Raw genomic sequence first — 21,217 nt, forward strand, 5'->3', positions numbered from 1 at the left:
TTTTTTCACTTCCCAAACAACCTTGAACGATTTCAATCGGGCGACCTGAACTGTCGATTAGGCATTGTATCTTCTTAAATGGCTGCACAATTCCAATGGCTAAACGCTTAATTCGTTTAAAGATGCTAGGCCAGCAGGAATATGGCTTCCGTAGTAACAACCCCTATGCAGTGTAACACCTGCCTCGGTATAGTCATGAAGGAACATCTGTTAGTCACTACGCAAGTTCCCGTATTAAATTTAGTCTCTCGATACTGTCAGACCGATCTGACGTATCTTAGTGTAAGCTTGAAAAGGAAATAATAAAAAAAAATTCCCTATAAAGTTATTTGAATTTATGGGGTTAATGACATATAAATGAAAGTGAGAGGCGAATGTATTTTGAAAGTGTAAAATTGGTAACGTGAAATAATTTATACTCGTATCGAATCAGTCGGTTTCCCATTTACAAAAATTTATGTGTCATTTAATACGTTATTAATGATTCGTATAAATCAATGTCGTTCTGATATATATGTTGTATTATAATTCAATTGATTTAATGGTAAAAGTATACAACACCGTTATCCACCATTTGTTCGACTTATGTGGCGGAAAAATCCCTCGTTTTGAACAGTAAAAAGTTTGAAGTTCTTAAGAAATAAAGAAGCTGAATACAATGGTGATTGTCATCCATTGAATGATTTTAAATTTAAACTTTTGAAAAATGTCACTTGTATTTCCCACGTATGTGATCTGGTGCTTATGTTATATTTGGGCAAAGTTTTGAGTGAAGCGGCGCTGGCGTAAGACGCCAAGAGGGTTGGAAATTACTCCAAAGCGGATATCGACTAAACAGAAGAAAGGGAGAAACAAACTACGTTTACTGCGAGACAGTTTCACTCGATTCATTTTCTTTAACCATTATTTCTTATGGTTCGCGATTCCTAACTTTGACTCTCGTCTGTTATCATTTGTCAAAGTGTAAAAATGTTCCGGAAGATCATTCTTATCCTGTACCTACTACGACAAGTTGTGACTATCGAGGAAGTCATGTGTTCCGGAAATCGTACGCTACTGGAAACGCCGGGCGATGCTGTAATATCGGGTGAATTAGCACGAATCGATATATTATATAGTTTTGATAAAATTGTTAGTATAAAAAAATTACAAATTTGGAGAAACTTATTTAAAGAAATGAATATACATTTTTTTGGCAATTTTTTTTCGAAGGTCGTTAATTATGGTTTGGCATTTCGTAATTTGGTTATTGACATATTTTTTTTTTTAGTATTCGTCGATGTGAATTATGGGCCTTACTGCAATATTTCTTCGCCTAAGGCATACCAGGAAGTTGCTACGGCACTGTACGTTGTGCAAACGTTAAACAAGTACGACTACGTTCCTGGAATCTTGCTTGGTACGTCAAACCCTTGTTACAAGGGCGCTTGTAAAACTCGTGTTATAGAGATTCAAGTCTGTCACTTGTCCTAGAATTTCATGAGGATAAACTGCACGTAAAGGATACTCTGGGAAAGAGTTAGATTTTAGGGGAAAGTAGCTACTCGAAAGTTATGTCAACTCTAGTATAGAAGTTTGAGTATAGGAGTTGGAAAATATTAACATTGGAAATGTTTCATAGTAATGATAATATGGGAACATTAGAAAATATATATATATATATATATATATATATACGTATCTATAATTTTAAAATAAATTACATTAAAATAAGCAACTTGAAGCATTACGTAAACGACTAGCAATGCTTTATACACTAAAAAATTTCAATGTTTCCTGCCACTTGATATTCCAGCTTCTGATGAGGGAAAATTGATTTTTCACAGGAGTAAAAATCTTCGACACCTGCCACGACAAGATGGTGGTTTATAAGCAGGCGCTTTTGACAGCCGTTGACCTAGAATGTGTCTCCCACTACGAGATGGGAATTCTCGTGGCAGAAAAATATCACGGAGTCATCGAACCACTGCAAAAATACAGTGTCCTACCTGTCAGTAATTACAAAGATGAAAATTTGACAAAACCATTGTTAAATGTCATGGTGAATTTCCTGAGCACGAAATTCGAAGTAGTCGATTTATTCGTAACGTCATCGCAATACATTCTGGGACATTTTCTCGAAGCAAGTAAAGATGCTGGAATCTGCGTGAAGAGTTATCGAGAAATTATAGAAGCAGATAACGAAACAGAAATCACTATTGTTCTGATAGGAACAAAAGAGGAGATTAATTCCTGGATAAATAATTTCGAAATCGAAATACCTGAGGCAACATGGATCATTTTATCCCTCGACGATTCGAATATAGATGGTAAGCAATTTAAAAATACCAATTCCAAAGACGTTAAAATCTCATTAAAAAATTTGATCAATAATTACTTTCAGACATTGCGCCAGTAGGATCCTACGTGATAAAATCTGAATCATTAACGTTCGATCCGCTACAAGATCCGTTCGATGATAATTTCCTCCCAAGAGTGGGTCCTTCGATAATTCATTCTCCATATATACTAAGCATAGGAAAGTCCATAATAGAATTGGCCCAGGTTCTACAAGATATTCAAAAGCGAACCTGTCCAGATGGTGGAGCCTGTACACTACCCCATTTCAATAGTTCGCTACGTAAAGAAATAAGTAATGCAGAAGTCTACGAAGCTCTCCACATTCTACCAAAATCACATTCCATAAGATACGTGATAGTTCGGTACGATGCCAGCGGAAAATCGATGGAGGTCAGGAGTTATAAGATCGACGCAAGCAAGTACAGAATAAAAGCAGAAACGGGTGAGACGAAGATGTCAAAACTCTGTGTAGGAAAATACCTGAAGAATTGTCGTAAATGCGCAAACTTTCAAAGACGCGCGGACGCCAGAAGTCTCGTGAAAAATATTCGAAATCATGGTTTCCTCAAAGCAGCCGGATGGATACCGATCTGCATGACGATAGTTGTTTGCGGCACGTTTTCCTGCGTGGTCATAATAATCTTCATAATATACCGATTCTTCGTGGACGAGGTGCTCGATGGGAATCCTGCCCTGACCATCGTCCTCATCCTAGCCACCATCTTCATGCTTCAAGCAGTTTTCCCATTTTGTATGGAAGACGAAGTGATGGGATCGGAACAGCTGAATGCCAGGAAAATTTATGTCTCTACGTTGTCGATCGGTCTGGCATTCTCGACGATGTTGTCCAGGGCTTTGTTTCTTGCATTTTCGACAGGAGGACTCTTGACGAAACACATTAACGGATATCTTCAGGGCCTTATGGTCTTTTTCATGTTCGGTGTTGAGGTCGCGATATCGACCATGTTTTTTATCTTGAATAAAGAAGATTCAGCTGTTATCGCGAGAAGCTTGATTTTCGTGGCTTTGCTGGGTATGATATATTGTAAAATATTTTTTATTCAAATTATTAATCGTTATCCTTTCAGGATACGATATATTTCTCCTGGTGACACTCTTCGTCGTGTGCTGCTTCATTACCCAGATACGACGTAACTACCGGGAGGGAAAGTGCTTCTTTGGCACAGTCATTGGTCTTCTGATTATTTGGGCTGTTTGGGTGACTTGCTTCGTTCTGATGGAACCTGAAACTAGAGACACAGTAGTCACTTTTGGTGTCATCGCCACAGCTTATCTCATCATCATTGGAATACTCATACCAAGAACTTATTACATGGTGATTCATCTTAGTAGAGACAAACATTTTGCCCAGAGATTCGAACCGGCTGATTTGGGTCCTGATCCCAGGATGAACACCGTAGCAAGACAGGTCAGGATGATGCAGAGCCCTAATCCTGACATGTGGAATCAAGGACCCGCTCCTGGGTCTCTGGCATTTTTTTAAAACTTATAAGTCATTTGATTCAATCAGATCACAATTATCTTCGTAAAATCTAATCATTCATCTATTATCTCACGTATACAACGCGTGGATATATTTCCATTGTCCTGTATATAAATCGTCCTTTCCTATATCTCGACAAGTTTTACTAAGGAAAGTTGAGAAAATCGAAGGAGCTAATTTATTGTGGGTTTAGCTCGGTCCCTTCCAATTCTTAACTCGTAGCTCGAGATTAGATTGCCTAGTCCCGGTTGATCCCGTCCATATACTTCCTAAGGTAGACGACCTCCAATGATTTTCAACCTTAAGAAGAGACCACCTTCTAGGTACAGTACCCGACAGTACAGCCTCCATATACAGTATTTATTTCCTTATTGCAAGCCCAATAAATTATACGTACAGTTTGCGAAATATTAACCCTAAAATAATTATTTCCCAATAAACATCTATATTTAGGTCCTTTCGTGTTCTATAAGAAATTCCAACTTTTTTAATACTCTTTAAGACCCGGCTACCGTTCTACGACTACGTACATCCAACGGAAGGTATGATGAACGTGGGTAACCTCAATCCTATGAGATATCCGAATTATTATGGAAACTCCAGTCCAAATCCTCGATATCTGACTCGATGCAGAAGTCCCGATACTCGACGAACACCAGGACACAATAACTATGGTTTCAGTTCGGAGATGCGAGAGGTTGAGAATTCTTACGTGGTACCGCGTGTCTGCATCGAAAATCCCGAGGTGAGTTTATCGCTCTCATTCGACTTTTACTTTTATAGATTTTCTCTATGGATTATATAATTCCGTCCATCCTGACAATACGATTCTATCAGGTGTTTTTAGGGATAAAATATATTTTATTTTTACCAGTATTACTTTGCTCATGTATTTCTTACGACTCGGTCTGATACTTGTGAGATCAGATTAAATGCGATTAATCAGGTCGTTCCGTTGGGTATAGGGACGACGAAGTCCTATCGGAAGGAACAGTCTCGACGTGGGATATGTACAAGCTAGATATCCTAGAAGATCGAAAATAGTCATGGGGGAAAAGGATTGTATAGAGACTGACGTTTACGTCGAAGGACATTTGTCTCCAGGTCGTAGAGGACCTAATGAGAATTATCCATCGAGATGTTCCAGTCCTAAATTAGGGCAAAGTGAAGCTACCATTAGAGAGGAGGCTGAGGATGATGAAGTCACGAGAATAACAAGATTTTAACGAGCATTCTCTATTCTCTTCATCCTTTCTTCGTACTACAGTGTGGGTATACATTTTGTCACTATGAAATAAAGTATTTGAAATATTATTATTTTTTTACATTTACCCAGATACAAACAAATTTCATAATAGGATCATTGACGCATTGAGTAAATTTTTTTTTACAAAAATAGAGTCACAAAGCTACGTTACATTTGCGATGACTCTGATAGGGTTTTATAGTATCGCAGGAATATGTTTTTTCCATTACTTCCGCCTGTCAGTATAACGTATCTTTTGGGAAAAAGGTGTCAAGTGTATTTTTCGCATGACCGTAGTTTCCATTTGTGTCTATCAGAAGCGAACAGACCAAAAAAATCCGAGGTGGTTGGGAAAGATTCGTAAATGGTGGATTGTCGCCGTTTCAGAGTCTCTCGAATTGTATTAAGCGTATATCGTAATTTAGCAATCAGAGCGCAGGTGTGTGTTTCAGAAGGCTGATGGGAGTTCCCGATGGAAATGTACGGGAAACTTGATAGCCATTACCTCTCAAAGTCCGATATCTCATATTGAAGCAGGGTATTCGTGTTTCCCATGTTCTAATGTTACTAGTTAGTATTCTCGTTGCGGCCGTATAGCTAGGATAGACTTTTTGAATTAAATAACAGGACTTCGTAAATTCAAAAAATTATTATATTTTTATTTACTACGTCACGTGCAATATCTACTTGACAGAAGGAGAAAAAGAAGAAAATTAACTTTGACGTTAATAATAAATTATGATGCAGATTTGCTGGGTCAAAAAAACATGTTTTCTTTATAAAAACAAAAATGTTAGCCCAGCCAGTGTCCCAATGCGCAATGTCGGACGGGTACACTCGAGCCTGAAAATTCTGAAATTACAAAATCCCGCGGCTCGATTATTCCGGTCCATGAGGTCACCATAAACAGCCATAAAGTCGCGGGAGTCTGTTCGCCTAAGATAAGCTGGTATAACCGAAGGAAATCGAAAAGTGCAGCGATTCGTAAAACAGAGCTACAACAAAGCTGCACGTATACGTGTTCTGCTCGCGGATACAAGCTTCTGCGCAGGCACGTATCTCAAAACCTATAAAAGGAACGCCATGATCGTGAGACTTGTCAGTCAATATGTGAAATCCCTAGAAAATGCATTTTTCTAATATAAACTTTGATTGTATACGCCTTATATTTCGCCGTTATTGAGAGACTTGGTACCGCGGCCATTTCGGAGAACGTATTTAAAGGGCGTATAATTCGCTGCTAAAAACATAATGAAGCCAATCTGGCGATAATATTGAGGTCGTAGTTAAAATATAATTAGTTTGAAGTTATCTCGAGCTCATAGGCCATCTGTGGTAATATGATCGCTGGAATAATGAGTTTTGAAAATCTGAGAAATTCCCGCGCGGTTCTCGTGACTGTGGTTTACCTCAGTCTCCTTTTGGATAACATTCTTCTTACGGTGGTTGGTGAGTAAAAAAGTATTTCATTGAATTTCAAAAACAAAAATTTTGAAAAAAATTAATTTCCGAAAAAAGAAAGTTAAAAATATTTATTCTCGTTGAACTTGGTTAAAAAAGAATTTTTACGGGAGATACTAAAATTATATTATTTCAGTACCTATTATACCGGATTATCTATGCACTTTGGAAGGAAATTCAACAATAGACGGCGAACCCGACGAAAGTGGCCGAGTGGGATTACTCCTAAGTTCAAAAGCATTTATTCAACTTCTATTGAATCCAGCTGTAGGAACTCTTACGGGTACTTTGGGTTATGCCAAACCCTTATTTCTCGGTACACTCAGCCTCATGTTAGCGGCATTGCGTAAGTACCAAGAATAGAATGAAATTGAAGTTAAAGAAAGTATTCAAAACTACAAATACTTAAAAAAAAAGAAAAAAATCGTAAAATCACATTTAATCAAATTTCCGGTGACTGTAGAACGTTTTTTTTTTTTATCATCGACAAGAAATTGACAACTCATTTGTATTATCAATTAATTGAAATTCCACGTGGTTCTAATTCTTAATTAGCTCAAATATTGATTTATCATTTGCAGTCTTTGCCTTTGGACAAACGTACGAGGTCCTTTTCCTAGCAAGAAGTGTCCAAGGTGTTTCTTCAGCATGCATAGGCGTATCCGGCATGTCCTTAGTAGCTTCTCAATACCCCGAAGAAGACAAAAGATCGAAGGTCATGGGTTTCGTTCTAGGAAGTATAGCCCTAGGTGTTCTTCTAGGGTATCCCATGGGTTCAGTCCTTTACGATTTGGAAGGAAAGATGGCACCCTTCCTATGGGTATCCTGTTTCGTCTTAGTATTGATCTGTAAGGATTCGACGAAAACCGATCGGCAGAACACACGTGGCATGTCTGTCATCTCAGGAAACACATAATTGCGGTCCATTACTGAGCCGTTATTGGCCTAGTTATATCCAGGGTTATTCAGGAATATTGCGTAATCTGAAGTTAGCTCATCCATTTGATTCCCATAATACAGCCACCTTCGGATGGTTCAATATTCCCAAATGACCCAATGGATAGCCAATAGCAGTTCAGAATTTAGGGATTTTATTAATAACGTAATTTTCTCTCTAGGCTTACAACTATTGAGTCTGGATTTTCATCCGAAAATCGAAGTAAACAAACAGTGCATTATTACTTAGAAATACATAAGCTGGTAAATATCCTATAATTTACAGGATATTTACTTTCAGCAAATGGAGGATGACACCGGCTGGACCCATTTACTATCTAACACAAATATCCTCATAATATCCGGAGCAATATGGTGCTCGACTTCCCCAATGGCCATTTTGGAACCATGTTTACCAATCTGGCTAAGGACTCACATAAGGCCAAAAGTACAATATACGACCTATATACATATATGTATAACTAATTTATTTTATTATTAAAAAAAATTAAATTATAAAATTTCCTTTTCAGAAATGGCAACTGGGTACTGCCTTCATTCCGGATAGCCTTGGATATCTCGTGGGTACAAATTTCTTTGGCGTTATTGCCTATCGTTATGGACGTTGCAAAACTGCCGTCTTGGCTATGATCCTCGTTGGATTTAGTGCGATTTTGATACCGTCTGCTACAACAATGTCACAGCTGGTCATTCCGCATCTGGGCATGGGTTTGGGTATAGGAGTGGCTGATGCTGCTCTGGTACCATTGCTGGCAAGTTTAGTCGATCAAAACGTCAACTATGGTCCCGTTTATTCCATTCAACAGGTGGCCGTCAGCTTGGCCTACTCTTTGGGTAAAATGACATACGTTTTCTAAGCTTGAAGTTTCATATAATTCAATCGGAGCCAGTTGTTTTCCGAGTACGGGTTATTTGAAGCAAGAACTTTGCTGAGTGAGAATGAAAAATGAAAATTATTTTTCGACAAAATTCAAAATGGCTATCGTTACCTTTGTAAAAATTACCTCGATCTATTTTTTTGTTCTCTGATAAACACAATCCAGGCTGTAATCAATATAATGCAAATGAAAATATCTCTAGCATTTCTGTAAATGATAAAAATTATGAATTTTACAATTCCATCATTTTTCAGGACCCATCATGGGTAGTGAGCTGGTTCCTGCCATTGGATTTCCGTGGGTCATGAGAATCGTTGGATTTTCAACTATAGCATACTGTCCCTTTTTAATTTACTTGGCACTAGAGAAAAAGAAGCCATTAGTCGAGGATGACAAGAAACACTACAGTTCGTTTCAGCCACCATCTGCAAACTACGAACGTTTCTACGACTCGGACGATGGACTTTGAAAAAGTCAAAAACCACATATCCAATAAATATCACTATATTCCGCAAAAAAAATGTATCCCAAAAAGAATTCTTTTATCATAATCATATACATGTCATAAATTCTAAAGCGAACGCTTGGAATAATACAAATCATCAAATAGCCAATGATCGTACAAAAAAAAAACCGTATTCACTCCAAATAAAAAAATGTAATACGTATCAAATTTCAAAATAATCGATACGATATTTTAATCAACAATCCTAATCCTGGAATATCTGTCGTTGATTATGACGTCATAGAGAAAAATTATCTTCACGTTAAGTTCGAGGCTGTTACGTAACAGAGCGTTCCATTATCCTTGTATCGGCAAAGCTCCTCGACGTATCTTTTGTCCCGTTTGGAATACGTCGAAGGAATCTTCGAGGGTGTCGGATGCCGTGACGGGCTCCTCTAAGTGTACAATAAGGGCTGCAAGGGTTGCGGGAGGGAAGGCGGCGCCAGCCATTCGGAGGGTTGGTTTTGCTCCGCAGGACCGATTTAGCGAACAACTCGGTCATCGTTAGCGTAGACATTACGTTAATGACGTAATCATCGAAGTCGTTGCTTCGTGCGGGTTTCTTGTATACCAAGTGCCTAATAGGTTCCCGCATACCGCGGTTATTTCAATGTCGTTATAATATTTTCCGAAAATCCTTCCTTTCGCATGTAAAGTTTCCCGTCTTATATTTCGAACGAGTCTATGGCATTATATCTATATATAAGGTTCTCTACCTATCTGAACTTTTTAATGAGGATGCTCATTCGATTCCCGTAGCCCCACTGTGTCTGATGTACAGTCATAGTAATTAGTATATTCGCAGTAGAGCACGAAGTCTGATTTAGAGATTAAAGTTCGTTAAAAAATAATTATGAAAAGATACGTAGATATAATTGGCCTTCGTAAATCTTATTTATTACCATGATTTAATTTGGTTTATAGAATTTCTCCTGAATTCTCATCTAACAAGCACGCCGAATAAACTTTATCACAATGAACGATAGCGATGGATGGTTAATCATGATTTGTTTTGAAGTACGCTAATAAGCGATGCTGTTAATTTTCTAGATTCGTGATTCTGCCGACGAAGCTCTGGGAACACCCTAATTATTTAGAGAAAACATCAATCAACCCTTGAGGTAACTTTGCCCGGTGGAGCACGGTAAATTTCAACGGGATGCATCAACCGTAATTGTATTATGAACACACCGAGTATGTAATATCAGTCAGTGTGGAATATTGGGTATCTATTTTAAAATGGTTACTTTTTATACCTGTTTTTAATAGGGAATATCGATTTCGCAAAACGTCGATTTCACGTGAGAATAATATGCGCAAGTAACCTCAATATTTCTTTATAATAAAAATTGAAAAAATAAAGTATCAGGTTAATTATAAATTATGGAAGATTTCAAGGTTCCATTAAAAGTAAAAAATTAAATCTGTAATGTATAGTAAAAAGAATACATTATAAACACGGTGACACGACAGGATAGGTTCGTCAGATATAAACGCGTGTCTAGCCATCCGCTAGATTGAAAACCCTTAAAGGGCTGGTGAGTGTTGCGCATGATCGAACGATCCCACATACTCCACTCGTTTGTTGTATAGAAGATATACGAGGTTCGTGCATACACAGAAACTCCCTTTAGTGTATTAAAGAAATCGTGTTGATTTTGAAAAATCAAAGATACCACAAAAATCATTGAAATTCGACTTCGAAATTTCTAAAGGTCTTTTCAGCTGTGCGAGACAATTGGCAAGGAATAAAAAAAATTTATATAAAAATTGAATCTTCAAAAATTTATTTTCTAATAATATTATCCCACCCGGTGAACAATCACACCGCGACAGTGGGTACGCACCGAGACAACCACTCCCACCGAAGAAGAGAACCTTACCCCGACAGCTTTAGGGGAAATTCTCTCTAAAGTTCGCACGAGACGCAGGGATGCTGTGTCCGGGACCATACTCTACTATCGATCTTGTAGCCGACCGACGTACACACTCCCGGCAAGAAGCACGTACACATTAACACAGACGTGAAAGCTCCTATCCAACTTTCGCAACCCCCACCGATGCCTGGCTTCAGTAAGCTCAGAGCTTTCGGCCGGTCTCCTTCATCAGCCGTTCTTCTCTTCGTCGTCGGACGGACTTCACGGCGTTCTCTCGTGCAACAGTACAAAGTCAAAATCGACCGAGTAAAACTGGATTTTATCCCGTGAAGAAGAACGTGGCCGAAACGGAGACACGAACTGATTTAAATATAACTGATATATCGAACCCCGATGCAATAAGCGTGTCTTGCTGTAGGTGATCGAAAAATTATAAATCGCTGGGGTTACGCTATTAGGAGATTCGTCCTGGGACGCGAAGTCAGCTACTGAAGGGAAAACGAGATAATCCATTCGTGATATTTGATTGTGAATTAGAATTCAGATTCCAAGTTTCTATTGTACAGGTGGTGTGTATCAGCTTGTTATCATTATTCATGATCACCCTTAGTATCCAAAAGCAGATAAGAAATTCGTTGTTACTAAAGAGACTGGGTTCTCGTTACTTAAGGATATCACGTTGGCGCTATTTAATTATATATTTTCATTCGATATATCGAACTGGAGCAATCATTTTGGGGTGAGATGCTTATTTTTCTTTCATTTTTTTCATTCTTAAACTACGTGAGTCAAGGCTATATATTATCAATTGCTCATTAATTATCTGTCACTTTTTCTTACTCTGCTTCTACCAATCAGGAGGGTTGATTGGAAGATTTTTCATTAAATTCAATTTTTTTCTCTGACGACCAAACGCGTTACTGGTATATTATAGTAGTACTGGTATATTAAGTACGTTTGTATATATATATATATATATTTATATATAGCGTCTGATATATGAATGAAATATGCAGGGGATGTACATACTCGATTTCTTACACTTTTGCATCGGGGTATCGAAATGCTTTTTTTTCTAGTGACGACTAAGATTTAAAAATAGGAAACGTACACACGTTCTTATTCCTTCAAAAAAATGCCGCTATCTTCATTCGTATCGAATGCCTGAAGACACCTGAGTCATACGGATATGAAGCCAAATTCGAGATAACGGTACAGTTATAGATTAATAAGACAACCACTTGTAAGAGTCAATATTAGATATGCTTATATAAATATTAAGAAAGAGCAAGAGCATACTACATGTGTCTATATATATATATATATTGATTTTTGATAAAATTATCGTTTAATAGATTGTAGGAATTTTTGTAGAAATTTTAAAAATATCTTTTATACTATTCAATCCATATGACATATCGTGTATCTGGTTCACGTTGATTAGAAATTTTTTTTTGTAATCTCTGTCTCTGTCGTTGGGATAAATCGAAAGACAAAATCCCTGACAAATGGGATACTTAATAAAATTCAATTCGGCAACGGCAGACGTGCTTTCTTATAGAATCTTATTTAGAAACGCTTTCACGGGAATAATGGATGTCCGTAATTAAATTTCCAGAAGAAGAATCGGACCTCCGTTGTTTGTCCGACAAAGTAGACATGTAGCTCGGCCGTGGAGTGAGTAAAAAAACAGAGAAGAAGAAAGGATAACACACTATTAAGACAAGACGCGCGCGGATTGGCTACGTTAATTGCTAAGGCGGAAAAAAAAGGGAAATAAAGAAAAGACTAAAGAAGGGTCGTTGAGGAAAATGAAAGTAAAAAAAAGTACGAGGTCTCATCGCAAGTGAAAATTTGAATTTGACAAACTAATCACGTTTCAAGTATAAAGGATGCGCTGAACAGATGATAAAACAGGGTCGAGTGTAAATTTACCAAAGTTTCCAACGAAGTTGAGAAATTCTTGTCAAGTTAGAAATTTGAATTTGAATTTATTAGACTTTTATAATTGACCGTGAATTTCCCTAGAGCGACGTATCTTACTTTTTCATTTCATCCATCTCTCCATTCTCAAAGGGATCAGACCCCATTGTCCTCCCATGGGAATGTAACAGGGTTGAGATACATACACAAAATTTATAAGATCCTCTCGTATTCTTGTACACCGAATAAAAGGTAGTGTCAGTTTAAATATTCAGAGAGACGTGATATTCTTTAAGTCTTGTTTGTCGCTTAAAAAAAAAAGATTTTTTTTTTGCCTGGAGGGTAACCAAATATCATAGTTCTCTCACTACAGTCAGCCTCTCGTTGATCGTTGCTGTTCGATTAGGTGCGGGGAAGATCGATAAGGCAAACACGGCCTAAAATAATAACACACATAAAAATATCGAGGAGTCAATATTTGCTCGAACGACACGAGTATTTGCTTAAGGCCTTCATAAATTCTCTGAAACGGCCTCAAAACGAATGGACGGCCCCTTTCGCGCGTCATCGAGTTTCCACAATTATATTCGCCACTCGTGGCATTATATTTTTTGCCTTTTACCATAGCGAGCTTTTGATAAATTCACGAGCCGCGGAGACTCTGGCTATTCGTAAGGGAGTAACGTGGGTTGCCGACGGCTACCTACATCAGACAGTATACGCACTCTGTTGAGAGAATGAAGACATGGCAAATGTTTCAGGAATGTCATGTCTAAATTGAAAAACAATATTCAAGTCAATCTAGCTACTAGCGGAGATACCCTGAGGACAGTTTTTTTACCATTCAAGAAGATTGGGTGCGTAGAAGTGTAAATATATAATACGGTATATCATTTGAGGTTAAAATTCGTCCCGTGTAAAAAGGGACGAAAACGATTACGTCAGATATCGCTGAGTTGAGGAAGAACGATCGACACGGAGGGCAGAGGTTGCGAGAGTATTAAAAAAAGATTCAGTGGAAAAATAAGTGACGGGGTATACTTGAGAAAGAAAATCTCATCATGCACCTGGTACCTGCTGTATCAAAATTACGATCTTAAGACGTACATAAATACATACGGTTATTCGGTATTGCATCGCCTGAGGGTGGTTCTATGGTAGGAATCGATTTGATGGGCTAACTTCAATTGGTACGGTATTCCTGAATAATACTATAGATACGTGTATATACAGTATCAACATAAAAATTATGTCCACGTTTTTTAAATACAGATGAGATGAAAGGGACTGTAATCTATGTGATACTTTTGTAAAGCGTCCTGTCGGTAAGGTAGGAAAAAAACTGCGAGATGACATTTTCTCTGCGAGACTGACTGCATTTGAAGTGCCTACCGCGTAAAAAGAGGTAGATGTTTTGCCTTGAAAAACATAGGTATAAGGTTGACGTTAGTGGGGGCTATTTGAATTTTATGAAATAGGAAAAAAAAGGCGAGAGGATAAAGTTAGGTTAGGTCAGGTCTTCGTCGTTTTAAGCATCGATCTGTACTTACCCTTATTGCAGGCTTTGAGTACTTTTTTATCAGAGCATCTTCATGCTTCTCACGTCCATTCAACGATTTGAAGCTTATTTTAAAAGACCATTCCTAGGCGATATGGCGACCTCGAGTACCGAATTGGCATCATTTGTGGAGGGTACTAGACAAAAATGACCCACCGATAAAAGTCGAGAATTCGTTCCTGGTTAGTGACGTAGGTACGTGCATTGGATCTCTGAATCCTGGATTATTGACTCAGCCCATTTCTCGACGAGTAAGGCAATCGCTCCCCTTCGCTGTAAGGAGGACTGGAAAATGGGACACGAGCCCTAGGAAAGTCGCGTGAGTTCATTTGGAAAAGTCCATTAGACTGGAGAATCGTGGGAATAGGAATATGGGGTGTAAATGGGGGTGGCACTTAACCGGTACTAAATAAGGGATGCAATTACTCCACGGTATTACATCATTGGGATAATTTTATTGGATAGTTGGAAATTATTCTGCTTGTTTTCATATACTTAAGTGACATACCAGTGAAAATGTGTAAATAAATATTACATAATCGTATATCGATAAATTTTGTATACGTGGATTACTATCTCGTGAAGATAATGCTTATTCCCTAGTGATTTTTCCAATCAATAAAGAAAATTGCACGTGCACTTAATAAATTGTATAATGACAATTTGTCAATATTAAAAATACTCAGCTTGCTCTTTCCAAGAGTCACAGTGCCTACCGCAGTAGGAGTTGAACCTTTTGAAAATAGAAATAAGAAATAGAAGTGAAAAGACCATTGAAATTTCTCGACGAAGCCTAAATAAACTTAGGTCGTCCCAGGAGAAATTTTGCCGTTGAATTTTTCTGGCTCAAAAAAGGATATAGCATGTAATGATACTAAAGTGGATTTAAGTGGAGGAAAAACCCAATTCAGATATTTGTATATAGGCGTATGTGGTTCGAGTTCAATTTCTTTTAAATCAAATATCAACGGATTCAAAAATTCTTTTTTCAGGTCTGAAGCACCTGTCAGCTGCAAAGGGCGAGGATATCGGGCAATATGTGAGGGCACGTGCGTACGCGTTTCTTTGCGTGCGTGCGTGCGTGCGTGCGTTAAGTCGTCGGGAATTACTTTTTTCTTTTTCTTTTTTTATTCACGAACGAAGAATCCCGAGGACATTGATAAATCAATTTCGCCGCCCGTAACAACAGTCGACGATCAATTGCCATCGAAATAAATAAAATGAGCTCTCGCGAGATTTTTAGATGATATGGAGGCCGAGGACGAAATGGACGAGGAATTGCCGGAAGCGGATGATCTCGAGGTGATTACAGGAAGGAATAAGATAATTTTGCATAATACATATACTTGCACCTTAAATTGAATTGGCTGAATCAAATCTCTGAAAGTAATAACGATGGCCTACGGGGAGTCTGGGAATTCTACAAAATAACATAATTGATTAAAATAAAGAGGAAAACCCCATTAAATTGATGAAGAATAATGAATATTTAATGTTGACCATAATTTTAATTGAATTCAGGTAAATCACAACAATAACCTCGAGAATTTTGGGACTATGAAGATTTCGACGATGTCAAGATCCTCGAAGACTCCTGACAGGGAGGACAGTGCTCTGGTGCAGTCCTCCCTGAACTCCGCACTGGATGAAAATTGTGATTCGGAGCTCGCAAGTGATTCTTCAGAGATACAGGAACCAATGCGAGAGGAATCAAAACTAACCTTAAGTTCGAGTACGAAGACTGACTTGAAGGAAGGCGATATCAGCAGGCTACGTAGGAGCAGACGAGTAACCTGTCAAGATACGATTCACGAGTCCGAGGAAGAGGAAGGACTTACAATGGACAAAGTAGCAAAGTACGTATGTATGGCCATTTGATAAGAAACCCATTGGAAAATGTATCGCAGAAGAAAGTAAGTAGGAACATTTCGCCATATCGTAAATTGGATATTATTTTTGTAAATCCAATCGCAATATAGATACCTGGAAGCCAATCCAATCGCAATTGAAGTATGGTTACGGGAAAAGGCGAGTCCCGATCTACGTCAGAGATTACAAAATTCAAGTCTCGTAACGAAATCATCGACCTCGAGTCTTCACCAAGAGGAGAATGTATTGAGCAGAAGTAAGCGTAATAGCGTGACATCTGATCTTTTCCAATCATGGTTAGCATCAAGTTCACCGGTGAAGAGGAGCAAGAGTCCTAGCAGGTGAAGATATCTTGATTTACTGTCCGCAGTAAGTGGTACTGGGTCCAGCCGGGACATTTTGAAATTTGTTTTCTCTCCAGGACATCGACGTCTCTCATGGGACGTAGAGAGGAACTGAATAGGCTCGACGAGGGTGACCTGTTCATGGAGTTGATTCGCGACGTGGCGAATGAATTGGATATCAATGTCCTGTGTCATAAGATACTGGTGAACGTCGGTCTACTTACACATGCTGATCGTGGTAGCCTCTTCTTGGCAAAAGGTCCCCTCGAGGACAGATATCTGGTTGCGAAACTTTTTGACGTTACCCAGGACACGGAACTGGAGGAAGCTGTGCAGAGAGCGAAAAACGAGGAGATCAGGATCCCATTCGGGGTTGGAATAGCAGGATCGGTTGCGCAGAGTAAGCAGATCATCAATATCAAGGACGCCTATAAGGTTTGTGGATATTAATATTTTTATTGTTAACGCTGAGGAACCATATCTTACCATAGAAATGGATATAACTGTAGAGAGTTATGACTATCCTAGGATCCGAGATTTAACAGTGCCATTGATATGAGAACGGGTTATAAAACCACATTGATCTTGTCCATGCCAATATGTAACTACGAGGGTGACGTGATTGGAGTAGCCCAGATCATTAACAAGACCAATGGCAGTAACGAATTTACTGACAGAGACGTAGAAGTTTTTCAAAGGTAATTTTCATCAATGCGGAACATAACCTTAATTATTTTTCTAATATACCTAAACGTTACACTTGACTTAGGTACTTAACTTTCTGCGGCATTGGAATTCAAAATGCCCAACTGTTCGAACTCTCGGTTCAGGAGTATAGGAGGAATCAGATACTTTTGAACTTGGCCAGAAGCATCTTCGAGGAACAAAACAATCTCGAATGCCTCGTTACGAAAATCATGACGGAAGCAAAGGAGCTGCTCAAGTGTGAAAGATGCGCTGTTTATCTGTTAGATTTGGATTGCGGAGAAGCGGTAAGAGCCTTATACCCCGTGGATCAAGAATAATTAAAGAAAGCTTTAAAATCTGGTAAATTTGATTAAAAAGTATTTTATCGATGCTATTGCTTTGCGTCGATTATAGCGACAATTCGATAGGTCGTACTATACTGTTTGAATGCCATTGAAATGGAATGAGTTCGTCTTAACCAATAATTTAGTCTGATTCTCCTGAGAGCTTAAGATACGTCTGTAGGCGAGAGACAATAATGGGGCGGAATTCGGGAATGAGACAGAGGGATATATCGATTTCTCAAACTCAGTAAAATTGATACCATTAATTACGAAATATAGCAGAAGAGAATAACAATTAAGTACAATTAATTCCAAGTTCAAAAGTGTGTCTATATTGCAGAGCCACCTGGAGAAAATCGTTGAACGACCTGGAAGATCGATTCAAGAAAGTCGAAAACCGTTGTCTAGAAGAGAGGTAATTAAAGTGGAACTTAAAAATTGAACCGAGCTGTATCGAATAAGATAATTATGTTTTAGAGTAATAACATTGATATGGAGGATATATTTCAGCAACACGTAAGTATATTGGATAAAGTTTGTGACGTTGCCATTATCAAAAAATTGACTTGGCGAGATGTTAAATGTAAGAATAAAATCCAAAAGGCATTTAGCATCATACGAAATAATGAACTAGGCAACCAGCGGCAACAAGTTCACGATGGTATTCGAAATGGAAAACGAAACTCAGGAAGCTCGTATATATCGACCAAGTTCGAGCAATCTTTCGAGTCCCTTAGGACAAATTGCCAGATACGTAGCAACGACCGGACAAATTTTGAATATCGGTGACGTGGCAACGTGGTTGAAGAGAGAGGTCCTCGACGCCGGAAGTGACCCAATTAGAAGTATCCTATGTATGCCAATTGTAAATGGGCAACGAGTGGTCATTGGAGTGGCACAGCTGATTAACAAGGTAAGAAATTACTGAAAATTAAAGATATTCGATAGTCAATAAATATCTGATAAAATTGAAAGATTTAAATAATTGTCCAGGACAACGGAACTTCCTTCACGGATTCGGATGTCTCGATTTTCGAGGCATTCGCCATTTTTTGCGGTCTCGGTATACACAACACACAGATGTACGAATCAGCTTGCAAGTTAATGGCTAAACAGAAAGTCGCTCTGGAATGTCTAAGTTATCATGCTACGGCAAGCAACGAAGACGCTCTGAAGCTCACGTCAGATCCAATTCCTTCGGCTGAAAAATACAACCTTTACAGCTTCACTTTCATCGACTTCGATCTCAAGGATGAGGATACGTGTAGAGCTACCATAAGGATGTTTAAGCAATGCGATCTCATTCAGAGATTTCATATACCGTATGACGTTTTGTGTCGCTGGATATTAAGTGTGAAAAAGAACTACAGGTAAATTACTAATGAACAATCAGAACTGAAGTTTTAAAGCTTCAGACAAATTTTTGATAACCAGGTAAATATTTTGTTTCATCCACGTCTCACAGACCAGTCAAGTATCACAACTGGAGGCACGCGTTGAATGTGGCTCAGACGATGTTTGCCATGTTGAAAACTGGCAAGATGGAGCAATTCATGACAGACATTGAGATCCTGGGACTATTGGTAGCTTGTCTTTGTCATGATTTGGATCATCGTGGTACAAATAATGCTTTTCAAACGAAAACAGAGTCGCCACTAGCGATTCTCTACTCGACCAGCACCATGGAGCACCATCATTTTGACCAGTGCGTCATGATACTCAATTCCGACAGTAATAACATCTTCCAGAGTCTTTCCATGGAAGATTATAGAAAAGTCATGAGGGTCGTGGAGAACGCCATCCTCTCCACTGACTTGGCCATGTACTTTAAGAAGAAGAATCGCTTCATGGAGCTCATAGACGAGGGCGAGTTTGATTGGCAGAGCGAAGAGAAGAAAGAGTGTAGGTTTCATGTAACAAAAAGAGAGTGCCGTTTTCAATGTTATTGAATTAAAATATTTTTTTTAGTGTTATGCGGTATGATGATGACAGCCTGTGACGTGAGCGCCATTGCGAAACCCTGGGAGATTCAGCATCGCGTCGCCAAGTTGGTAGCTGATGAATTCTTCGACCAGGGTGACCTGGAGAAATTACAATTAAATCAGCAGCCCGTGGCGATGATGGATCGGGAGAAACGGGATGAACTACCTCAGATGCAGGTAGGGTTCATCGACGTGATATGTCTGCCGCTGTACAGGGTCTTATCGGACACCTTCCCCTGGATCATGCCACTCTACGAGGGTACCATGGAGAACCGTAGGCACTGGCAGGATCTCGCCGAGAAGGTGGAAATGGGTCTGACCTGGATAGACAGGGATACCATTGAAGAACCTGTAGAAGAGTTTGTCTCTTCGGAACCCAAGGATATTGAATTCACAGTCACCACCCTGAACTGTGCTCATACAGACAGGAAGGAAGGCGAACCAGAAACTTCCACGCATGTACCAGAAGCCGCCAAATCATCCCTTGGCAAATTTGCGTCTCTTAGAAAGGGTGGCAGGACCTTGAGCAAAGGCGTCAGACATAGGTTCAGTAGATCCTTGTACGCCAGGAGTAGCTCCGAGGACACTGGAAAAGCCAAAGTTTTACTACCGGAAAGGAAGAACAGGAACAAGCTTTGCTTACTCATTTGACAACTGACATCTGCCACCGTGGACAATACTCCTGAGTGACTGATGATTCTAGAGATTTAGGATCTTTGCGTGATTAAAAAAGACAAAAGCCTAAAGTGGCTTCCGACGGGATAGTGATTCCTGTTACACCTGGATAATCAGTGTTTAGGATTTTGGAACTTTTAAAAGTACTATTGACAGGTCGAAGGACTTATTCAATGGAAAACCAAAAGATTTTAATGATCAATCTGAGTATGAAGAACGATTAAGATTTTGTCTGATCCTTGTCAGTGCTAATATCCAAAATCGAACTGTCGCTAGACCTTGTTCGATTTCGCGATACAAAAAAAAGTCGTAGAGGGAAAAGAATTTTCTAGAGATTAGGAGGAGCGTAGAATAGAATATGGCTAGGCGATTAGATGGCGATGACGGCTTCTTGTCGTCCTATGAATTGCTCACGGTCGTACAGGTAAAAAAAAAATTGAGACGAAAAAAAAAAAGCAAAAGCAAGCTACCAGGTATTAGTGAATGTGGTAAACAGTAGGCAAAAGAAACAGAAGATAAAAATTGGGGCGATAGACGAAATGGAAAAATTGTGAAAAAAATATGTTGAATTTTGACAATCTTTTTCTATAATTTGAATATACTAGGATAGACCAGGCGACACGTCGATGTCTTCAGGCTGAAAATGGCGAGCCTCTTATCCTTGGAGTGAATTCGCTAAAAAAAAGGAGCCAGTAGATCGTAAGGTAGAAATTAAGTTAGATCGTTATCCATTTCGATTCCCCATTTTACAATGTGATCTGCAAGGTCGAAGATGTATTTTTTGAATGTTCATCCCCCTCTAAGAGCAAAGTCCCTGAAATACCCTCGTTCGATCGTTACTCCCTTGTCCTAGTTAATTAATATTGCCAATGGCGAATCAAGACAAAGATTAGTCTCGTCGATCACTGTTGATGAGTTTCAGCTATTAAGTTACATAAGTGAAATCTATTTCTAGTCTTTTGATATAGCTGTGAACATTGAGAGAACATTAAATGAGATTCAATAAAATTTTAATGTACACGAAGTGTCGATGTATTTCCTCTTCAAGAAAATAATAAGACCTGTCA

At 38.8% G+C, this 21,217-nt stretch overlaps 4 protein-coding genes across 10 annotated transcripts in view; 3 read left to right on the forward strand and 1 right to left on the reverse strand.

Moving 5' to 3' along the window:
• LOC107263158 (G protein-coupled receptor kinase 5) overlaps positions 1–21,217 on the reverse strand; it is a 49,998-nt gene that overhangs the window by 26,347 nt on the left and 2,434 nt on the right. The gene's annotated exons all lie outside the window — the stretch shown is intronic.
• Positions 44–5,158, forward strand: LOC107263190 (protein bride of sevenless). Of its 2 annotated transcripts, none has more exons than XM_015730121.2 (7): positions 44–1,087; positions 1,271–1,399; positions 1,827–2,309; positions 2,384–3,373; positions 3,429–3,769; positions 4,347–4,589; positions 4,791–5,013. In XM_015730121.2, the coding sequence occupies exons 1-7, from the start codon at positions 970–972 to the stop codon at positions 4,863–4,865; spliced, it is 2,379 nt and encodes a 792-aa protein (XP_015585607.1). In that variant the 5' UTR covers positions 44–969; the 3' UTR covers positions 4,866–5,013. The 2 variants fall into 2 exon arrangements, with proteins under 2 accessions (XP_015585607.1, XP_015585606.1); XM_015730120.2 differs by having other exon boundaries at positions 107–1,087; positions 4,810–5,158.
• On the forward strand, positions 5,274–9,023 carry LOC107263191 (synaptic vesicular amine transporter). 2 transcript variants are annotated; one of them, XM_025080497.1, is made up of 7 exons: positions 5,274–6,539; positions 6,688–6,897; positions 7,133–7,399; positions 7,670–7,710; positions 7,774–7,935; positions 8,021–8,342; positions 8,641–9,023. In XM_025080497.1, exons 1-7 carry the CDS (start codon positions 6,431–6,433, stop codon positions 8,853–8,855), a joined length of 1,326 nt encoding a protein of 441 aa, XP_024936265.1. In that variant the 5' UTR covers positions 5,274–6,430; the 3' UTR covers positions 8,856–9,023. The 2 variants fall into 2 exon arrangements, with proteins under 2 accessions (XP_024936265.1, XP_015585609.1); XM_015730123.2 differs by having other exon boundaries at positions 5,279–6,539; positions 7,789–7,935.
• LOC107263148 (cGMP-specific 3',5'-cyclic phosphodiesterase) lies at positions 10,954–21,158 on the forward strand. 5 transcript variants are annotated; one of them, XM_015730055.2, is made up of 14 exons: positions 10,954–11,337; positions 11,848–11,980; positions 15,242–15,551; positions 15,771–16,105; positions 16,229–16,459; positions 16,540–16,897; positions 16,991–17,160; positions 17,232–17,454; positions 17,834–17,908; positions 17,971–18,009; positions 18,128–18,406; positions 18,487–18,863; positions 18,959–19,395; positions 19,462–21,158. In XM_015730055.2, exons 3-14 carry the CDS (start codon positions 15,498–15,500, stop codon positions 20,124–20,126), a joined length of 3,243 nt encoding a protein of 1,080 aa, XP_015585541.1. In that variant the 5' UTR covers positions 10,954–11,337; positions 11,848–11,980; positions 15,242–15,497; the 3' UTR covers positions 20,127–21,158. The 5 variants fall into 5 exon arrangements, with proteins under 5 accessions (XP_015585541.1, XP_024936259.1, XP_015585542.1 ...); XM_025080491.1 differs by having other exon boundaries at positions 18,004–18,009; XM_015730056.2 differs by having other exon boundaries at positions 10,954–11,182.

The sequence above is a fragment of the Cephus cinctus genome, unplaced genomic scaffold (assembly GCF_000341935.2).
Source record: "Cephus cinctus unplaced genomic scaffold, Ccin1 Ccin1_scaffold0132, whole genome shotgun sequence".
In the NCBI taxonomy this organism is placed as follows: Eukaryota; Metazoa; Arthropoda; class Insecta; order Hymenoptera; family Cephidae; genus Cephus; species Cephus cinctus.